The sequence below is a fragment of the Anabrus simplex genome, chromosome 5, assembly GCF_040414725.1.
Source record: "Anabrus simplex isolate iqAnaSimp1 chromosome 5, ASM4041472v1, whole genome shotgun sequence".
Classification (NCBI taxonomy): domain Eukaryota; kingdom Metazoa; phylum Arthropoda; class Insecta; order Orthoptera; family Tettigoniidae; genus Anabrus; species Anabrus simplex.
The window spans coordinates 430,306,397-430,327,285 of record NC_090269.1 but is presented as its reverse complement, the minus strand read 5'-3'; the positions used below and the strand labels follow the sequence as shown (position 1 = coordinate 430,327,285).

Genomic DNA, 20,889 nt, shown 5'->3' with positions numbered 1-20,889 from the left:
TATTGAAGAGATGTTAAGTACACAACAAAAATGGCCAACCGGATTTTGCGTCGGTTGCTCTATCAATAGGGATGTGTAGAACTAGCACCCATAGAGCACACTGCTGTTGTACTGGGTAAGTGCATGGCGCTCTTTATTTATCTCCTGTGTACTCATGCCACTAATATCAACAAATTTAAGTTATTTAAATTGTTATTTTAATGACTTTGCCAAGCTATTGCAGTGTTCCTTCTTGCAAAAATCAGGGAAGCCCGTTTTCACTTCATCAGTTTCCACAAAATGAAGACATGAGGAAGAAATGATTACATGCTATTAGAAGGAAAAATTTCGATGAGAAGAATCTGACCGAAAATATTGAAGTGTGTTTCCATCATTATCAACCCACAGACTTCACTAAAACTATGTTGGGTAAGTGCCATTTAGGAACGGAAATAATTCTTATTTTCTACCTATAAAGTGATTAGGCATTTTGATAACAACTACCAAATTTACACATTTGTATTTAAAGGTGAGAGAGCAAGATTAAAACCGGGCACTGTTCCATCGCTTTTTCCGTGGACCACGAACACAACAAAAACAAGGAAGAGGCCATACACCAGAAAATTGCCGGATTACGACGATAAGCCTACAATGTCGGAATGTGCAGAAATCATCCCCATTGAAGTACGGGAAGGAATCATGAAATTCCCGAAGAAGTGAATGTAACATTTGTGACTCCCATTTTCAAAGACATCATTACTCAGACAAATATTGGAGGTAATTTGGTTTCTGAGCAAATAATGAATAATCTTGATGCCGTATTGCTTTATACAGGGTTTGTAGACGTCAAACATTTTAATTTGGTGTTTGCTGGTTTGGGAGAAAACAGATACAATTTACAGATATTTGAACCCAGACTGTGTTTCTTCTTGACAGTTATGAAGCTAAGGTCCAACAAATCTGATCAGTAACTAGGCCTTAACTTTGGAATTCATAAATCTACTGTTGGGAGAATATTTACTGTTTGGATTAGTTACTGCTGATTTAAAGAGTTGAACATTTGGCCTGATAGAGAAACTGTCCTTGAAAACATCCTCCTTGCTTTTAGACAGAAATACCCCTCGACTAGAGTTATAATTGATGCAACTGAGATTATAATAGCAAAATCCAAGAACCCTACAGCACAGCAAACTATATTTCCTACATACAAAAATTCAAACCTAACAAAGGTATTAACAGGTATAAATCCATCTGGTTCCATAAGTTTCATATCTGATGCATATGGTGGGGCAATATCAGTTTTTGCAGATTGGGGGTTCAACATTAGGATCTGTTATGAACTAAAGGTGTAACATTAAATATACCACCATTTTTGGAAGGCAAAAGGCAGTTTACTACATCAGAAAACATTGAAACAAGGAGGATAGCCTCTAAAAGCATACACATCGAATGGGCTATAGGACTTGCTAAAACATACAAAATACTGCAGTCCAAATTGCATGTCAGTAAAATTCATTTTTCAGGGAGGATAATATTTGTATTTTTTATGTTATGCAATTTCAGGGAAAACTTTATGTTAGGTTAGGATAACTCGAACAAAATATTCATGGTAAAACTCTTCTAATTTTGCCACCATTTCATGAATGAAAATGTTATCTTTCTCTCCATTTCCAACACTTGCATGTCAACAGCAGTGTACACTACAAAGCTACAAAAATGTCTGCTTGTAACAAACAGCTGGCCTTGCACTTGGAAGTAATGGTTGTGATTTTTCTTGAGTATCACTGCACCACTGCTCTTTCCCATGTATGGAACACATTTAATTGAAATTGCTTTATTTTTATACTTGGCAATCTTTTAAGCTCCAAGACTCTATCCTGTTCAGTTAATCCATCACAAGATGCTGCCATATAATGTCTGGTAGGATAAATATTGAGGCCACATTTTTGGACTACGTGGCCTATTAGCTGAGAATATCTGTCCCTTGCTGAGTCTTCCATTTGAAGTCCCTATTTCATATCACTGGAGCAGAACAAACTCTCCTTGGGTTTTAGGAGATTTTTAGTGACAGATTTTCCCAAAATTACTTGCTGTCAAATGATATTTCCTCTCTTTGAACCATAGACTTTGCTGGGATTGTTGTCTAGTATTTTCCTCAATTTTCTTCCTTTCCTCATCATTGACTCTTACAAGATTTTCAGCTTGTGTCTCACATGGATCCATACCATAATGGTGGTCATGAATGACATCAAAGCTGCTGGCCTGTTCTTTTTTGGGAGAAAAAGGAAAAGCAAGCTTATGTTGGGAACTTTTCACAATACCTTCAACATATTGCTGATATCCAGGCTGATTAACTCCTGACAATGGCCTAACATCATGGTAGGGTTCCTGGAAAACTTGTTCCAAGGGCAAATATTCCACTTTCATAGGGGGAAGGGGGATGGTGAAAAGTGAAAAGTTTGTAAATTTTGGGTGCATGATTCTGAATACTGAATAATACCAGTCTTTGAGAAGTGCTTTAATGCATAGTTTACAGTAGCTGTATGCTTACAACATACCTTCTATTTCCGATTTTCTAAATACAAAATACATCCATCAAATGCATATTTGTGATAGTGATCTTCACCGTATGGTTGATGGTCAAGTCTTCAGAGGAACGAGCACTAGGAAACTCAAGAAATTCACATGCCTTGGGTGGCGGACAAGGCTGTATCTGCAGTTCCATATAAGCCATCAACCTAAAAAATACATGAATCGAAGTCTATAAGTAAGTGGAGCAAGTGCGTATTTAAATCTCTATTTATGATTTAAGTCTTGTGGAGGTATATTTGTATATTTATCAATGTACAATACACAATTAATTGTAATCTTTGGGAATTCTATTCATTATTTGGATAATAAAGTGTGTTAGAATTTTGTAATCACCGCTGTACTAATTCTTCCTTCTTCCCGCTAGTTTTAGCGCCTCTGTTCCATAGCTCATTTTGAAGCTGTTTAATGCTTAAACATTGGAAATTGTCCATAATATACTAGGGGATATACCTGTACAATGAACTAATATAGTCTTGGAGTAAAATTAGAGAATATATAATCGGCTTTAGCTGAGAAATCTTGGTCACAATCTGTACATTTCTCACAGCTGACTGGGAGAAACATAAGACGATCTCCTTGCACTTACCCGGTAATACACGAGCGCTATCTGGCATGAACTTTCTCTGCCTACATCCCTAATGAGCTGTGGTGGCCTAGGCCACCTTTGTTCTGTTGGAAAGGATTTAAACTACAGGTCTGGTTTGTTCTGTACTTAACATCTTTTCAACACGTATTAAATTTACATAACACGACCTAATTGGTTGAAAGTCGTTTCCGATTATAATGGGGTCATGAATATTCAATATTCATTGACTTGGCCCTCAATGGGCAACTTAAACGCACTCTACAGTGTGATGGCAGTAGTGCCAGACCTGTAGCTTAGATCCATTCCAACAGAACAAACATGGTCTAGGCCACCATAGATCAATTGGTAGAGCAACCAATGCAAAAACGGGAGGTTGTGAGTTTGGATCCCACTGGTATTCGGTTGGCCATTCTTGTTCTGTACTTAACATGTCTTCAACATGTATTAGATGTACGTAACATGACCTCATAGGTTGAAAGTCGGTTTTGATTACAATGCAGTCGTGAAAATTCAATATTCATTAGCTTGTTTGATGTTTACTAATTAGCTTATTTATAAACTTTGTGCTCATGGCTATTTTGTGGATTGTCTTGATTTCTTTCTTTATTCACATGTTTCTTTGAGAGCAGGATTTGTAAAGCTCTATTCTAACATGCTTTTGTAGGCTGCCTTTCTATGAATTTCAGGATGTACTGAACTTTGTTCAATGCTATTAGCAGTATAAGTTGGTTTTCTGTAAATGTTAAATGCCAGGTAATTATTCTTATGGAGTAATACTGTTATATCTAAATAATTAAGCGAGTTGTTATTCTCCATTTCCATAGTCAATTTAATACTATGGTCTAAACTATTGAAGAGTTCCAACATTTTCTTTCCTTCATTAACATTACTATCTATAATAGCTAGAACATTGTCGGCATAACGTGTCCAGTATTTTGTGGCTTTGATTTTGTCTATGATGCTTGTGTGTTCTATGTGGTCCATATCTATATTAGCTAAAATGCTCAAGGATGGTGCTCCTATAGGTAACCCTGTCTAGTGTTGCATTATATTCTCAAAGAAAAAATAATTATTACTTAATGTAACTGTATATATAAAATAAGTGTTTTTTTCTGTATGTTACCGAGCTCGATAGCTGCAGATTCACAATTAAGTATTTATTATTTTCCACCTAGTCGATACAATGATTGCTTAAGGCAATTTAATGGTTAAAAGTGGTACATGTTTCGTATTTTATCAACATCTTCAGCCACTTAACACTGTTTAGATGAAAAATATATAAAATTGACAAAGTAATGCTTAAGAGGAAGTGTCCTTAAAATTAACATAAGATTGACAACATTAAAACAAACAAAAACTCAAGAGAAAATATATAAAATATTACTACAATTGAAAGCAGTTGTCAAGGAAACACTTGTACAATATTCCATAGAGAATATGTCCTAAATGAATATTCTTTTCTTAATAATTCATGAAAAAAGGTCAAATTATAAATGATAAACTATACAGTTTATAAGTAATTGTTGAAATGAAGAAAACCAGATATCACAGTGTGGTTATTATTATTAATGCAGATGAAAATATAACTAATTCCTAGTTGTCAAATCTTATTAAGCCTGCTTTCCTTTGGAACAGTAACTCCTGTCATTCTTTCACAGTCTTGTGTCTGGTGTAATATTGATGATGCGTTCTTCCTCGCTCTTGCACCTGAGGAGGAGGAGGAGCGGGGGATATAGGTGTGTCAAGAACCTCCTTGCTGCCACCTATAGCTTCAACTGAGGAGGAATAAGTTGTAGGGCTATCTGTAGATGAAGAAATTCCAATTCTTTTTTCGTGATCTTTCTCAAGCATTTTCAAATATACTAGAATTTGATAATATAAAGGATTCTTATATGCATTTAAGTTGCCCATTGAGGGCCAAATAAATGAATATTGAATATTCATGACCCTATTATAATCGGAACCGACTTTCAACCAGTTAGGTCGTGTTATGTAAATTTAATACGTATTGAAGAGATGTTAAGTACAGAACAAACCAGACCTGTAGTTTAAATCCTTTCCAACAGAACAAAGGTGACCTAGGCCAGTATCCAGTATTCGGGAGATAGTAGGTTCAAACACCACTGTCGGCAGCCCTGAAAATGGTTTTCCATGGTTTCCCATTTTCACACCAGGCAAATGCTGGGGCTGTACCTTAATTAAGGCCACGGCAACTTCCTTTCCACTCCTCGCCCTTTCCTGTCCCATGATTGCTGTAAGACCTATCTGTGTCGATGTGACGTAAAGCAAATAGCAAAAAAAAAATTCTGTACATTGTTCAGAATTTGAAAAGAATGATATTTCTCTATTGGTCATGTCCACAGTAAGAAGGAAATGCACTTTTTACTTTTCCGTAATTTCTCTCTGTCTGTATGTACACATATCACAAGTAAATGGCTGAAGAGAATTTCATGAAAATCGGTATGTAAAGTCGGGGATGAGCCACTACAGTGTGGGCTGTAAATCATTTTATTCATGCTGAGTGAAGTGGTAGTTTAGGGGAAGTCCTTAAATTTAATTCTTAAATGTTCGTATTATTAGTGGTCCTGTCGATAAATATTACATAACTGAAGTTGTATGGAATTAAATTTCCGATCTTTTATGTCTTATACATTTTTACCATACCGGCTATGACAACATTAATATTCGTGAATTGTATGTTTGTTGCTAAGTCCATATCGACGCTGAGCCATGAGAAACTATGTTAACAGAATTACCATATCAAAAATCATTATATACAGTTGGGGAATAAGGAAGCACATTCTAAGCTATAAACAATTTTGTTCACCCTGGATGAAATTGTGGTTTAGGGGAAGGTGCCAAAAATTTAATTTTTAAATACCTATGTTATTGGTCCTATTGAACAGTACTATATAACAAAAGTTATAGAGAATGCAATTTCTGATCATTTATGTTTTACCGTACCGACTATGATAAGAGTGGCATTTCAGATTCGGAAGAAAACTAAATGTGAGGGCCTACAATATCGATAGCGCATAACATTGGTCATCAATAACATTATATTGAGCATTGTTTGTTGTGATGTTCTTTGTCTCAACTCTGGTTGATAGATTTACTGCTGTGTACTAGTAGAATAGCCTGACTGAATATTGGCGGGAAATAGCTGGGAAGTTAGAAAACTTTAGCATGCCATTCCTCTGTTTCATACACTTTCTGATACTGCTGGTACGTAACAAGCTTGGTTCATCATAGTATTCCAGCTATTCGATCCTTACTCTGATGCACTGTTTTGAATAAGCAGTGTGCACACTTAGACCGAAGGCAGACGCTCACATATTAGTAGTAGTAGTAGTAGTAGTAGTAGTAGTAGTCGTAGCAGTAGGATGACCTGGTCTAGAATTACAATTTAGGCTTATTCCAAATTATAGAACCACAATTCACTAAATAATTCAAAATTAAACCCTGAAAAGAGTTGTTTCTTAAGAAAAGCTTCTTCCTCTTCCCTTTTATTAAATTCTACATTCATTTTATTCCAGATTAGCAGCAAAGAGGGGGTTTCTCCTATGTCATACATACATACATACATACATTATCATTATAGACTGTTATGCCTTTCAGCGTTCAGTCTGCAAGCCTCTGAGAATTTACTAAACGTCGCCACAATCCTCGATTTCCAACTAGTGTTGTGGCCTGATTTAGTTCTGTACCTCTTATCTCTAAATCGTTAGAAACCGAGTCTAACCATCATCGTATTGGTTTACCTCTACTTCTCTTACCCTCCATAGCAGAGTCCATTATTCTCCTAGGTAACCTATCCTCTTCCATTCGCCTCACATGACCCCACCACAGAAGCCGCTTTATGCGTACAGCTTCATCCATCAAGTTCATTCCTAAATTAGCCTTTATCTCCTCATTCCGAGTACCCTCCTGCCATTGTTCCCACTTGTTTGTACCAGCAATCATTCTTGCTACTTTCATGTCTGTTACTTCTAACTTATGAATAAGATATCCTGAATCCACCCAGCTTTCACTCCCATAAAGCAAAGTTGGTCTGAAAACAGACCGATGTAAAGATAGTTTTGTCTGGGAGCTGATTTCCTTCTTACAGAATACTGCTCATCGCAACTGCGAGCTCATTGCATTAGCCTTACTACACCTTGATTCAATCTCACGTAGTATATCACCATCCTGGGAGAACACACAACCTAAATACTTGAAATTATCGACCTGTTCTAGCTTTGTATCACCAATCTGACATTCAATTCTGTTGAATTTCTTACCTATTGACATCAATTTAGTCTTCGAGAGGCTAATTTTCATACCATACTCATTGCACCTATTGTCAAGTTCCAAGATATTAGACTGCAGGCTTTCGGCACAATCTGCCATTAAGACCAAGTTGTCAGCATAGGCCAAACTGCTTACTACATTTCCACCTAACTGAGTCCATCCCTGCCATTTTATACCTTTCAGCAGATGATCCATGTAAATTACGAACAGCAAAGGTGAAAGATTACAGCCTTGTCTAACTGCTGTAAGTACCCTGAACCAAGAGCTCATTCTACCATCAATTCTCACTGAAGCCCAGTTGTCAACATAAATGCCTTTGATTTTAATAATCTACCCTTAATTCCATAGTCCCCCAGTATAATGAACATCTTTTCCCTCGGTACCCTGTCATATGCTTTCTCTAGATCTACGAAACATAAACACAACTGCCTATTCCTCTCGTAGCATTTTTCAGTTACCTGGTGCATACTGAAAATCTGATCCTGACAGCCTCTCTGTGGTCTGAAACCACACTGGTTTTCATCCAACTTCCTCTCAATGACTGATCGCATCCTCCCTTCCAAGATGCCAGTGAATACTTTGCCTGGTTTACTAATCAATGAGATACCTCGATAGTTGTTGCAATCCTTCCTGTTCCCTTGCTTATAGATAGGTGCAATTACTGCTTTTGTCCAATCTGAAGGTACCTTACCAACACTCCATGCTAATTTTACTACTCTATGAAGCCATTTCATCCCTGCCTTCCCACTATACTTCACAATTTCAGGTCTAATTTCATCTATTCCTGCTGCCTTATGACAATGGAGTTTATTTACCATCATTTCCACTTCCTCAAGCATAATTTCACCAACATCATTTTCCTCCTCTCCATGAGCTTGGCTATTTGCAACACCACCAGGATGATTTCCTTTTACATTGAGAAGATGTTCAAAATATTCCCTCCACCTCTCCAGTGATTCCCTGGGATCTATTGTGAGTTCACCTGAACTACTCAAAACACTGTTCATTTCCTTTTTCCCTCCCTTCCTAAGATTCTTTATTACTGACCAGAAAGGTTTCCCTGCTGCTTGACCTAGCCTTTCCAGGTTATTACCAAAATCTTCCCATGACTTCTTTTTGGATTCAACAACTGTTTGTTTCACTGTTTCTTTCATCTACGTACAAATCCCTGTCTGCCTCGGCCCTTGTTTGGAGCCATTTCTGATAGGCCTTCTTTTTACGTTTACAGGCTGCTCTCACTTCATCATTCCACCAAGATGTTCACCTTTTCCCATCTTTACACACAGTTGTTCCTAGGCATTCGCTTGCTGTTTCTACTACAGCATCCCTGTATGCCACACATTCACTTTCTATATCCTGAACCTGCTTACTGTCTACTGTTTGAAACTTCTCACTAATCATATTCATGTACTTCTGTCTAATTTCCTGGTCCTGGAGATTTTCTACCCTTATTCATTTGCAGACAGATTTCACTTTCTCTACCCTAGGCCTAGAGATACTTACTTCACTACATATCAGATAGTGATCTGTATCATCGAAAAATCTGTGAAAAACTCATACATTCCCAACAGATTTCCTGAATTTAAAGTCTATTAAGATATAGTCTATTATGGATCTGGCTCCCCTAGCCTCCCATGTGTAGCGGTGAATAGTCTTATGCTTGAAGAATATATTCATAACAGCTAAACCCATACTAGCACAGAAGTCCAGCAAACGTTTCCCATTCCCATTAGCTTCCATATTTTCCCCACATTTACCAATCACCCTTTCATACCCTTCAGTCCTATTCCCAACTCTCGCATTGAAATCGCCCATTAGCACTATTCTCTCCTTGCTGTTGACCCTGACCACGATGTCACTCAATGCTTCATAAAACTTGTCAACTTCATCCTCATCTGCACCGTCACATGGTGAATACACGGAGACAATTCTAGTCTTGATTGCTCCAACTGACAAATCTACCCACATCATTCGCTCATTTACGTGCCTAACAGAAACTGTGTTGCGTGCAATGGTAATCCTGATAAAGAGCCCCACCCCAGACTCTGCCGTTCCCTTTCTAACACCCGTCAAGTACACTGTATAATCTACTATCTCTTCCTCGTTATCTCCCCTTACCCGAATATCACTTACTCCTAGCACATCCAGATGCATCCTCTTTGCTGACTCAGCCAGTTCTACTTTCTTTCTTCCATAAGCCCCATTAATATTGATAGCTCCCCATCAAATTCCATTTCGTTCGCTAAGTTGTTTCCAAGGAGTCCCTCGCCTGTCAAATGGTAGTGGGACTCCATTACTCCCATATGTCTGAGGCTTGCTTAAAATGTTCTGAGCTCGGTAAATTAATGAAGCAGGATGCTGCCCTACTTGCACATAGTCCAAGTGAGGATCTCTCCTCAAACGGTTTATGGACCACTGGTGAATTGTATAGTCCTAGCCGCCTGAGCAAAAGCAGGGCCATGACTCAGAATATGTCCGAGATGCCCACTCCCGTTCCATAGCGACTGGTATCCCGACTCTCAGGACCACTTACTAGGCCACTCAGCCGTTGCCCATGGATCACGAACTAGGACGTGACTACAGTAACCCACAAACATCTCCCCTTAACAAAAAGTGTTCATGGATCACGACTGTCTGCGGCTTGGACATTCCAGCTGTGAAACTTTGGACAATTAGATCGGCAGTGTAGTAATGTTTAATCGGATATTTCATATGAAATGGCGTATGGCTTTTAGTGCCAGGATGTGTCCAAGGACTCAGGCTCGCCAGGTGCAGGTCTTTTTTTATTTGATGCCCATAGGCAAACTGCGTGACGCGATGAGGATGAAATGATGACGAAGATACACATACACCCAGTCCCCTTGCCAGGGGAATTAACCAATTATGGTTAAAATTCCTGACCGTGCCGGGAATCGATCCTGGGATCCCTGTGACCAAAGGTCAGCACGCTAACCATTTAGCCATGGTGCCGGATATTTCATATGATAGCATTGCTTTTAATAGCCCCATTCCTACTGATGTCATTGTAATGACCTATGTTATTTCAGTTGGGAAAACCACTAAGGCAGTCTTTCAGAGTATGTAAAAGGGCAGGTAGAGAGTGAATATCTGCCATTATAACGAAAACTACCTGGCTGTGACTGATGGCAGGCAGGCGGGGCCTACCATTACAACGAAAATTCCCTAACCCAGTCTTCATATGAGAAAAGGCGTTTGGTAACTTCTCCGTTCCGTTTCTAGGGTAACGTTAAGAGCTATGCAATTTAACACAAGCTTACTCACAACATGTAAACTACTTAACCTAGAATTCTGTACACAGTGCAGCATTCCGTAGCATGACACGGGTACATCAGGTAGTATTTTAATAAACCTCTTAATTCGTCTATTTCACTAGTGCTCAGTTTACTGAATTTGGTTAGATTTTTCCGTATCAATTTTATAGTAGCTTTAACGGGGATATTAGCAGGCATATTAACAACGTATTAGTAAAAGGATCTTGTAATGCTCTGGTCCCTTCAGATATTTTATTCTTTTACAAAATTCTATAGAGTTCCTGATCATAGTATTCGCTTGGTAACGATGTGTACTAAGGAATTGCTGAATAAATTGAGGTAATGTATATGCAAGTATGCCCCTAAAGTTTACGGTTGGTCTAATAGGGGTGTTAGCTTTATGAATTTTTGGTAATTTCGTTCATAGTAATGAGGTTTGTCTTTTCAAATTCATTGAAAAGGAACATACTATTCTTAACTAATGATTTTCATTCTTTTTGTAATCTAATTGTGGGATCCTTAAATTTGCCAGAATTGTTTTCTCTGAAAAATGAATGTGTTTTTTTAATATAGTGGTCCTCCATGATTACTATTGCATTTCCTTTATCCAATTTAGTTGCTATCAGATCATTGACTTTTAACTCTTTCTTGAGGTTTTTTACTTTCATATTAGTAGAGCAGTCTGAATTGTGATTAAATACTTGTTTATGATAACATATTTTGTCTCTTCCCCTTTATCTAAGGGTAATTTGTTGGTGGCCATATCTGTTTCTACTAAAGCAGTAACTGAACTCTAATGTTTGGAGGTGAAGGGCCAATTATTTGTAGTAAAAAACAAGATGAAGATTTCACAATCATTACACTCAGTTTCTGTTACCGCCCCTATAATACTTCATACTCCAACACTCCCACAAGTTGCCCCATTTCCCCATTCCACGTCCTCCTAACAACACGTCATACATTTCGACTGCAGGTGCACGTCAATCGAGAGCTGAAGTCCGTAGTCAGAGCATACGAGTGATACAAGTGGGCCATGTAACGTAAGTTTATTTCATTCATCAAATACTTATCTTAAGTGTTTCCTGTCAGCCACCATTTTTTGATTCTTCATTGGATCTTTATTATCCACTTTACAGACTAAGAACAGATGGTTTAACTTCAATGACAACAAATTATATGTCAGCCTATGACTGAACACATTAACGAGCTCATGTCACATTGTGTGTCTAATGTTTTTAGTATATTTACTGAGGAAGACCCTACTTTGGATCAAAACATGTATATTTAAATTTTTCATCTTAATTGGATGTAATGTTGAGTATTAACTAGGAGGATAATCAAAACAATTTTGTACAATTTTTAAACACCTACAGTACTTGTCATAGGTGTACTTCCCACTTCTCAATTGGGTTGTCTGGGATATTTTGGCCTCTTTGATCGTCTTTAGGTCTTGGATTTCTTGGTGATGGGTCTTGGCTCATTTAATGAGTTCTTTGTAATCCCTACATAGCTGCACATAACTCCAGATTATTTGCTTGCTGGTTTCCCAAGGCTATGTGTAGTGCATTCATAATTTCCTTGTGTCATAGCAATCTCTGTTGAATTATGGCTTTGCTGGCCTACATCCAAATATTTTATGGTGATCTGAAATATTTCCATTTGGGCTTTTTTAAATTTTTGCTCTTGGGTCAGCTCTGTGATTCTGTTGAGTTCAAGGTTTTGGTTTTATGACATATGAGTTTTTTGTGCTGGATTGAGAGGATTTATGTCTTGTGGTTGCATTGGTTGCAGTAGCATAAGATAAGTATTTATTGATTCCTGAAAACAAGAAAGATTAAACACAACTGAAATCACAGCAGAAAACAGGGAAATCATAGCACGTGCAGAATCTCCCGAACGACAGCTATAAGTTAGAATATTTCTAAATTTGTAGAGAGTGTATTGAGACCTCCCTTTATGTGGGAAAACAACAACATTACTGACACAATAAACCCATGAAACACAGACTTGATAACAGGAGAGAAGCAAGCCTGGTTATAGGTACATAAGCTACACCAGTAAAACACAGCTGAGACAACAGTAAATATCATGGTCAAGCACAGCATTACAGATGAAATTGAGTGCAAAAATTTAGAAACCAAAGGGCATTTAAGTACCTTCTGTGTCAGCATACCTTTATCTAGGCTTAAAAGCATAAATACACCTGAATTATGGCCTGCAGGAGATGTTATAAGGCAATATCACTTCTGCAGTAGAGCAGAAGGAGCCATATTTGAATAATAACAAGAAATCCAACAAAAACTGAACAAGACAAGGAACAATGTACTCTACCCAGACTACATGCAATGACGTTGTCTATTGGCCTGTTAACCATATCAGCATACAGAGTACATATGCAAGGTTGAATTGAGAGGGTAGCATAGGTTTATAATTTCTTTTCCTGAGCTTAATAGGTCATAAACTTACAGGTTATTTTTACACTGGTTGTGGAGCATGGAATAATATCAGTGTAGAAATTTCATAACAACTTGTGCAGATTTTAAGCGTTTTGAATGTAGTGTCATCCAACAGTATTTCAGTTTTTACTTATTGTCTATAGAACTTTAATGTTATCCAACGTCATGCTATACTCCATATGCAACAAAGACATATTGTGACTTATATGCAAATAAAAACACACATTCTGATTTACAGTTCATTTATGGAGTACAGATACCTGTTAATTAAGTGATGTTTTACTGCATTGGAAATTCATGTGTTAATCATTCTTATACCTTGTGTTATAATCATGGATCTAACTGTTGCTTCTAGTCAATGGTTTATTGTACTTAATAAACAGAATTGATTTATTGATGTCTGCACCAGAGGTACACCTGCCCCGTACAGTTAAATTAAGCACCTTGGAGAATGCCATCTGATATATGAAGTTTGCAACAACTAATACAAGAAGTTTGGACGTTTCTCTACAGATGTCGCTACTATAAACTTATGTTATGCCCTCTGATGTGAAGATTGACTATTAAAATTGTAGAGTAATTTTGCATGTTGAGGTTTACTAAAATAAATATTGTTTATTCTTTGTTTTAGGTATGTTAAAGTTTCCAACACTTATATCTCTTCCCGCCAAATTAAGATGTTGGCCACTAGAAAATTTTTTATATTTATTTTCAATCCAATCAAAAGTTTCTGGTATTTATTTGATCATCCAGTAACAATTGGGGGTGTGTTGGGCCTTAGCCCAGGGCTTCCTGGAACTTTCCCCTTGACTATAAAAGGTGGGACATTTTCAGGCCAGGTTGTCTTATTGTGTGTGTTTGTCAAGGGGGATGAGGGCGCCACGTCCATCTTCAGGAGGTCCAAGAGTTCAAGGTAATGGCAGATCCAGTCTAAAATCTGATAGTCTTTTAGCTCTAGTAATGTAACTTCATTTTTCTAAAATGTAAATTTAAACTCTAAAGGTAAATTTCATACAAGTAAAAAGAAGTTAGCCAAAATCAGGGAATAGAGGGTGAGATTCCCACTCGAATTCCCCTTCAACTAGCTTTTGAGTTGACTGTGATTTTGTAATCTTTTCTATGTTGTAATTTCTGTAACTTAAATATTCTCTCCATCTAGTCACCTCAGTAGTATAGGCTTAGCCTCTGTGAAGTTGGGCCATAAGCCCAAATAGGATTTTATGCATTGTATTTTAAATTTCTTGGAGTGCAAGAGATCACCCCTTTCCATTTTGGTTTTTGGACCAGTAAGTTAACTTTTTGTTTCTACCAAAGGCCTCATAGAATGCTTACTTGCTACTCCTGTTACAATCAGTGTCATTCCTTTTCATGTCAAATATATGAGACTGTTGAGCATTCAAGATAATGAATATGGTTTGATTTTGTAAAATGTAGGTTGTGCCTTTGATAGGCCTGGAGGTTTCTGGAATTAGGTTCTTAAGTGTAAATTTATGGAGCAAATTCGCTCTTTCTATTAATGTACAGGTTGAATGTTGCCTTTGGAAAGCTGTAATATAATAATGTTTGGAGAGTGGTCTCCTCAATAATTCTGTGGAGCAAAGGTGCTCTTTTAAGATTGTAAATTTTGGATACTCTGTCTCCTAGTGGTGTTAAAGGAATTGGGAGATCCTTCTCCAAGACTGTGGGTTAGAAGAGAGCAGTTGTGCTCATGTAAAGTTGTAGTTGGGAGCTTCAAGCTCAGCCTGTAAAATTGTCATCTTAGATCCCTCTAAAGGTGTTGTTTCAACCGTATGGGCTAACTTTTGCAAATAACTGTTAATTACTTGGCAAGCTATCAAAATTGTGTTATTCACTTAGCAAATTGTTTTGTTAACATTTAACATCTGAAAAAAAAAGATAAAAAAAGGGCTTAAGGGAAGAAATAAATTGTCAATTTTAAAGAAAATGTTAAAATATTATTAAATATTTTAAATTGTCATTACATTTAATCTCATTTCATAGCATTAAGAGCCAATGACCAAGATGTTAGGCTCCTTTAAACATTAAGCATCATCATCATCAGAATATTATTAGTAATGAAAGAATGTTTGCAAGTACCTCAATTCAGATTGCAAAAGATGATCCATAGATATTTCTTTAGTAGAATAAGGAGTCATTTACAACACAACACAAGAAAACTATCCCATAGCTCAAATGAGGGTACACTATTCTATTCCATAGTACACATTTAGTAATACATTCATATCTAGAATTTTTGAAAGCCTATGTAGGCTAATACAAACATTTCAGATGTTAATTTTCTGCAGACATAAACGTGATTCTTCCAAGTCATATATTTATCTAGAACATTGCCTAAGAATTTAGTACAATTTAGACAAATTCTTATATCATCATTGCAGTCCCTTTTAAAATCAAAAGTTCACCACAGTAGTTTTGTGAGGGATATAGGAGATAGAGACAAGGTCCCAAAATAGTATCTTGTGAAATACCAATGTTTGTGATTTCTTACCTCATAATCTATTTCATAATTTATTTCAAACACACTGCTTATGCAGTAAGAAGTTAGCAAATGTAAAGCTATCCAGCAGACACTATAGTGTCCTGATTTCTTTAGCAGTACATCGTAGTCTACACTACAGTCAACAATACAGAAATAACAAAATGATGATTATTTAATACACTATTAGTCATGTCTGCTAGAGCAGTAACATTTGATAAATCTTTCTTGAATCCATGTTCAAAACTTCTAAGAAGGAAATGTTTTCCAAAAAATGTGAGTAAATGATTGAAAATTATGTTCTGAAGGAGTTAATTTAAAGAAGAAAGTCTAGTTATTGGTCTGTAGTTGTTTATATCATCAGCTGGTTTGTTCTTACAAACACTGGTTTTGTGATAATCATCAGCGCTTGGTTTACAGGGTAGGTTAATGGGGTAATAAGCTTATTCTTGCACTGTTTTAATATCTAGTTTGAATGATTTTCACTAACTCACTTAGTGAGCATTTGGTTTTGATAAAGCTCTGAATTTTGTTATCTGAGGGCAGTCTGGATCACAGAATTTTATTACACGTCCTTCTGTGACTCAACAGCAGCCAGAATGTTCCTGTCCATTGTTGCAGTGGAATTCTTCTTCAGTTGCTCCATTGTTTTTTTTAAAAGTATATTTCTTCCTCACAGTAAATTCTTGTTCTAATTGACGATTCTCACTTTCTAACTCACACTGAATGCTAAATTTATTAGACACTTGAGTCTGATGAACCATTAAGTTTTTACAAGTAGATTCCTAGGCCTAATTTTAGCAGCAGTCCTAGGTCTAATCTCTACCTGGCTTTGAAGCTCAATAACTGTTTGTTCATCTGGTCATGGGGAATTTTAGTCTTTTAATTTCTTGCTGTACTTTCAAGTTATGTAAAATTCTGATTATTTCCATTTTTGTGCATTATTGACTCACAAATTATCATACATGCACTCCTGTTCTATTCTGCGGCCTGCACTACTAGTATACAAATGGTGACATAGCCCGCACAGCGTTTACATGACAGTAAATTGCTATTTTCAACAACACAGTTCGATGAAACACATTCTGAATGATATGGTACGAAACGTGACTTGCACTAGATTCATTTGTTGTATAATCCACAAATTTTACCACTGAATTTGCAAGAAGAATATGTACCAACTTCTGCTCCTGACACTTCACTTGCTGGCATATTGCCTTAAGTTGGAGGCCACATGGATAGATCAGTTCGCCAGTAAAGAGATGGTGAATCAAGTTAATGAGAGGTGAGCAATTTGGGAAATTGTGTTGCTGTGAAGAAAAAGATCGATAGAATATGCCTTGGGCACTCGGAAGTTCTTCAGTTATTTTTGAAGGAAGTGGTTGGAATATGTGAGGCAAAATATAACAGCAGATTAGAGAACATGTTGGATGTTGAAGTTATGTAGAAATTAATATGTTAGCACATGATTGGGTGTCATGGAAAGATACATTCACCTGTTTTATAGACCCATATTTTGGTGGCAACAAACATGTGACCTAGTCAGTAGATTCCCATGAAGTTGGCTTTTATTCAGTCCTGATCAATGTTCATGGGATTTCTGAAATTAAAAGTCATGTCCCTGTGGTTCACATTCTATGTAGGATTGAAGGTTCTGTGACCATCAACACAGAATCAAACTGTTTGTTTCATGGCCATAAGACCTATCAGTGTCGATGCGACACAGCTAATTTAAGAATCTACATGTCATATTGTGACGGTGGGTTGTTACGGCGATTATTATATTTGTTATTATTATAATTTATGAAAGATAAATCAGGGATTGTGGAAGCAACATTATTCAAGTGGTCGGCGACAAGAGGTAAACCGTGGATGGTACAAAGGGGGAAGATTTAAATAGCAATGCAGAAGCAGTCAGGAAATTACAAGGACACCAGGGGATAAACAAGAATTGCCACCTTCAGATGAACAAAAATAGATGTATTGAAATGCAAGACACAATAAGTAGAGAATAGTACTGCACCAAAATATCGAAAGAGTAGAACAATATCTACAATATTGCAAAGCTCGGCGATAGGGACAATTTGGATTTCATCTGAATAACATTTACAATTGTATTGATTAAACAGATGTTTCCCAACCAACTGTACAATGACAAATAAGAGAGATCAGGGAAGATAGCAAATACAATAAATAGGAGAATAAATTAAAGATCAGCATTTTTAAATTACAATATCCAGGTATACTATAGGAATTGACCTGACTAGAAGTAGTGCACAGTATTATTATTAAGTTCCAGAAAACACTGGATGTAACACCGATGCCTTTAGCCCAACAGGAGAAATATAAACAAGTTCAAGGGCAAGGCTATTAAGCAGTGGATGAGTGTAAACTAATTTGAAGTACCAGAAATTTTCATGAGTATTGATGCACCGAAAGTTCATAGTCACAGAAGTTAAAACAGTGTTCCCCCAAAAAAGGAATTAGACATCGTGCTGCTCACTTATAAATACATAAATGAGTACAACCACTCATGAACATAGAGATGCAAAGTTCAGAATACCTCATGGTCGAATAATAAGTCACGTTCAGGTGTGAAAATGTACATCGATATAACACAAGGATGTTGCCCCCTCTCCAAGAGCCGAAGAATGCCTCACCGTAGCAGGCAAGGAGTGCAGTTTATATGGGGCCAGTTGGAGAGGGGAGGTACAGGGGAAAGCATGACACACGCCGAGAACGTCCGTGAGGAGTGTATAGTTGATGGCTTGATGACGTTATCCAGGTTTCAGGTGGGTAATCAGCTGACAGTAATCCTGTAGCTGTAGCAGTATACGGGTGCGAAACATCGGAAAATGATGAATGTAGCGAAGGTGAGTCCACAACATTACACTGTGACTATGTAAAAGGATAACGACAGTTGTATGAAACTAATGGTTGCTACAGCTATGTACACGATATCAACATTCCTGTAAAACCTATATTTATGCTCACGATAGAAATAGAGGTCCTTTGGCTTTGATTATGACGTTGACAGTTGTGTAAAACTGCAGGTCCTATGAATGTGATCATTATATCAAAACCCATCTAAAAGTAGTTGCTTTGTCCATCAAGAGATGACGTAATCAACAATAGCAATTGTTCCGGGTTTTTCTGTGGAGCAGAAAGAGGTGAAAGAAGGTGCTGGTATTGAATGGGTGTAACTAAGATATCAAAAATGAATTTAAAGCTTTAAATAAGGTTATATTTCTTTAGAATCTCAAACTTAACAAACAATATTTTCAGGTGCTGGTAATCAGGTACAAAATAGCAATGGAGATAAAAAAAATGTGGAAAACCCAACAATAGGTAATTTACAAGTTTTGAGCTTCAGGCTCCAAATTTACAAGTTTCGCAAATGTTTCGTTAGTCAGATAAGGACAGATATCTCCCAGTACACAGTGCTCACGAGCACTTGGCTCCAACAGTAACAATTTACGGCCCTCCAAAGGCGCCCCTCAATATTACAGTTGACTTAGAAAAGAGCTTACATAGTCTCCAACATTAACGAATTTCGTACAGCCCACTTAAGGTGGCATTACACAAAACCTTACAATCTCTACTGGCCCTTCATGGAAAAAGAATAGGTTAAATTAATGGCCCAAACACACACTGAATGAAGGCGTACACTTGCGCTCCGAGATAATGAAGTATAAAATCCTAATGGCTAATCCCAAACTACTGAAGTGACTCGAATGAAGGTTAATTTAATGCATTATAGGAAAGAAAAACAGTTACAAAGTCGTAGTCACCTCAAACCAAGTTGAAGGGGAACTTGAGAGGGTAACACACTCTTTATCCCCGATTTACAGTTTTAAGAGTTTATGAAATTTTACATTAGCCGAAAGAAGGTTTACATTTTAGAAAACAGGAAGTTACATAATTAGAAATTTGAACCTTCCCCTCGTGTAAGTCTGTGGAGGTAGCTACAGAAAAATAAGACTGATGGTCATTACCTTGGCTGATGGACAATTTAAACACACACACTCTCAGAAATACGGTGATCCAAAAACAAGGTAGCCTGCAATGGCGCAGCTTATATACACAAGGGGACGGTTCTAGAGGGTTCTGGACAAATCTGGACACACCCTCTCAATTTTATTGGCAGAATCAAAACATTGCACCCAAAAACCAACAACAAGCCTATGATATGCTGAAAAATGATTACAGAAAATTCCTTATTGGCTAGATTCAAAAACTGGCGGAATGAGAAGGAAGTGTTGCAAACCTTGAAATATAAAAAAAATCACCTGAAAGTTATTTTACTTGAGAAAACCTATAAACACAAAATTTCTATTAATAACAATTTATTCCACTTTGCACCAGAGTGCGTGACCTCAGTTTTGTAGAGACATCTGTGGAGAAAAGTTCTAACTTCTTGAAGTAAACAAACACAAAGCAAATTAATGCAGTCAGTTTTGGCAACTTCACCATAACACCGTTACTCAATACTTCAATGGTAACATCTTCAGGTCAATGTCCCAACTTCATGCCGTAGGTGTTTAACGTTTTGTTAGAGAGATAGCGTTTCTTAAGGCGCTTCTTTTAAATGAGCGGAGTTGAGGTGTACCTCCCGGTGCAGTAATGATATATTTTTTTGTTCTTTAGTTTCAGGAGGTCAGAGGGCGCAGTTTACAACTCCAGTATCTTTTAAATACATCATTTGCTGTGTGAAATGGACCTGGAATTACGGATCAAAGAGGAGCCAGACTGGCTTGAAGAAACAGGAAATATTTTACTCGTGAGTATCATTGCAGGTAACTTTATAAACCAAACCAAACCCCATGGCACTACAGCACTTGAAGGGCCTTGACCTACCAAGCGACCGCTGCTCAGCCTGGAGGCCTGCAGATTGTGAGGTGTCATGTGGTCAGCACGACTAATCCTCTCGGCCATTATTCTTGGCTTTCGAGACCGGGCCCACTATCTCACCATCAGATAGCTCCTCAATTCTAATCACGTAGGCTGAGTGGACCTCTACCTAGCCCTCAGGTCCAGGTAAAAATCCCTGACCTGGCCGGGAATCGAACTGGGGGCCTCCAGGTAAGAGGCAGGCACGCTACCCCTACACCACGCGGCCAGCAGGTAACTTTATAATGATTCGAATTTAAACCTTAGTAGGTCACGTTTGGCTGGTTTCTGTCAGTATTTCACATCTGAAACCAAACATCCCAATGG

The 20,889-nt window shown here is 37.4% G+C and overlaps 1 protein-coding gene across 1 annotated transcript in view; it reads left to right on the top strand.

The window, feature by feature from the left end:
- The window catches only part of LOC136874605 (uncharacterized), a 108,892-nt gene that overhangs the window by 5,579 nt on the left and 82,424 nt on the right, over positions 1–20,889 (top strand). The window contains exon 2 of the mRNA XM_068227876.1: positions 20,320–20,452. Within this exon, the coding sequence (XP_068083977.1) occupies positions 20,387–20,452 (66 nt within the window). The 5' untranslated portion in view covers positions 20,320–20,386. The remainder of the gene's footprint in view (positions 1–20,319; positions 20,453–20,889) is intronic.